Source organism: Etheostoma spectabile, chromosome 14, assembly GCF_008692095.1.
Source record: "Etheostoma spectabile isolate EspeVRDwgs_2016 chromosome 14, UIUC_Espe_1.0, whole genome shotgun sequence".
NCBI lineage: Eukaryota > Metazoa > Chordata > Actinopteri > Perciformes > Percidae > Etheostoma > Etheostoma spectabile.
Genome location: NC_045746.1, coordinates 13,882,671 through 13,885,249, shown reverse-complemented (window position 1 = coordinate 13,885,249; position 2,579 = coordinate 13,882,671). Strand labels below are relative to the sequence as shown.

The 2,579-nt window shown below is 36.4% G+C and overlaps 1 protein-coding gene across 1 annotated transcript in view; it reads left to right on the top strand.

Annotated features, from left to right (window-relative positions):
• Positions 1–374, top strand: part of LOC116702014 (uncharacterized) — a 5,230-nt gene extending 4,856 nt beyond the window's left edge. Inside the window, exon 15 of the mRNA XM_032536072.1 lies at positions 311–374. Coding sequence (XP_032391963.1) covers positions 311–374 — 64 coding nt within the window. The remainder of the gene's footprint in view (positions 1–310) is intronic.
• The last annotated feature ends 2,205 nt before the right edge of the window (positions 375–2,579 follow it).

The following is a 2,579-nucleotide window of genomic DNA, read 5'->3' as shown; positions in this document are numbered from 1 at the left end:
GGCAGGCAAACCAAGGGCCCTCCGGGCCTCCACGGCAGGCAAACCAAGGGCCCTCCAGGCCACACGGGCAGGCACACCAAGGGCCCTCTGGGTCACCGAGGCAGGAACAATTGGGAGTCACTGGCCAGTCAGCATGTTGGGGGCGTCAGAATTAGGTAACCATTTATATAATAAATACAAATACTGATCAGTTTATTTACAAGCTATAATTTGTTTACACTGTTTTTCTTCACTTTGCAGTGAACTGCTACTTGGACCTGTGCCCAAAATAAAGCCAACACCTAAAACTGTACTTTCTTTGAACATCCAGTTTGGCCGTGGAGAATGGACTCAAAGGCAAAGGAGTTCCTCTTGTTTTCATGTACTTGAAATAAAGTTGTGCTACACTTTGTTTTGTTCTGTTTAAAATCTATTATGTAATATCTTCAGGACAAATCAGTAATGCATGTTATGTGGGAAGGTTACTCTTATAACCAAATTGAGCCAGTTTGTAATGTAAAACATGGCTCTGAGATGTGGGGTCAGAACTGTACTGCAGTGTTTGGTAACCTTCTGAGGCAAATGTGTGACCAAAGACTACTCGATTGATGTAAGCTACTGCCTAATTATGTGCAGCAAGACTATCTCTTTGGATGGCTATCAAAATTTGATTCTTTCCGGCGCAAATTCAATAATCAACTGACCAGCTACCCAGCATTAGCCTATATTAAACCTCACAGTTAACCGCTGCAGTGTAATTGAATCAATGTAATTATGAAATAGACACTTCTGCCAAATGTGGACTCCACTAAAATAGACTATTCATGTGCATAATTCTTTCTGAAAGCACCTTATCTGTTCTGCACCTCATTCTCAACTGCCATATCTTAAATATGGATTATACCTAGAGATTCCTTTTTGGACTTCATATCACTGTGCATCCTCTGCACACTCATAAGTATTTATATAGCTAATATCTAAATTTTCTAGAGTATTAAGCTGTGAACTTTGCACATTTTGTAGTACTGTGGTATAACAAATCTTGAATCTTTTACCAATTTTGATGCAAATACTTGTACACTAATGTATCATTTTAAATGAATGGCTTTTACTACAGCGTATATACACTGTATTACTATAAGGTAAAATATTAGTACTTCCATCAGAGCCTTTCTCATTTGGAAATGTACATAGATCTGTCAGAGGCTTGCTCTCCTCTTTAAATTGTTTCTGAACCATATGGATGAACATGACGAAGCATCTGCCGCGGACCCACAATTCTTTGCGCCGTACATGATCCGTCGTTTAACTTTTTATTTTAAAGAACAGTTATAGCCAGTATGTATACATTCGAAAGTCAAAACCAGAGGTGCATGTACAGAGAAATGTAGAAAGTGAAGTGCAAATAAAGTAAAATGTATCACTGACTGTGGAATTTTCCCAATAAGATTGATTTAAAATAACATCTTTATCCATCTCACTGCTTTCAATGCAAATCCGAACATCCTTAAATTGAATGGATTGCCCTGTGACCTGGACATTCCTTCAGCTTTAGATAACAAAACTCTACCATTCAACGACAGATCTCTTAACCATGTATTGAATTGTTTCGTTATTTGTTCAGTTATAGGACTGAAATTTAGGTTATTACGTTTTTCATTCTTATCAATGATAACACCCAGGTATGTAATCGTATGCTTCACAGGCATTCCCTCTACTTTGGATAGGTCACATTCCTTAAGTGGTGGTAAAACAGAGTTACTCAAATTCATTCTTAAACTTGACACATCAGAGAATTCCTTAATACAACTTATTGCTTTTAACACACATGTCTATTAGCTAGAAAAATTGTGTCATCTGCTAGTTAGGGTAATTTAAATTCGCTACCTAAGGAAATTGTACCCTGGAAACTACCTTTTTTAAGATGAATAGCTATAATTTGTGTAACAAGGAGGAATAAGAATGGGCTAAGTGGACAACATTGTCTTATGCTGCGACCAATATCAAATCTAGGAGTTGTACCATGAGCTAACTTAATTGAACTGTTTTTGACAGCAAATCAAAGACACGTTATAAGTTTAAACATGAATCTGGGACTTATGGTATCAAATGCCTTGTAAAAATCTACAAACCAAATAAAGCTATTGTCAAATATATATTCATCATATTCTATCATATCCAATACTAATCAAATGTTATTACAAATATTTCTTCCTGGCATATATCCCGATTGCTCTTCATCAATAATATCATCCAATCCTGATTCCAACCTTTTAGCAAAGACCAATGCGAATATCTTAATTGGTCTCCGATTCTCACTACTCAGTTTATCTTTTTTTTGGTTTAGGAATCAATTTAATAAGACCTTGTCAAAGAGTTGGAGGTAATTCTCCTTTTCCTATGGCTTCTACAAATGGAGCCATTAGAAAAGGTGCTACTGACTTACTAAATACTTCATAAAATTCACTTATCAGACCATCATTCCCAGGAGCTTCATTTTCTTTAAGACAGTCATTGCTTTTTTGGACCTGTTAAACTAATCTCCTGGTCGCAAATTGATTTAAAACTGTCATAAACGCATTTCATGTTCCTTCCCATAT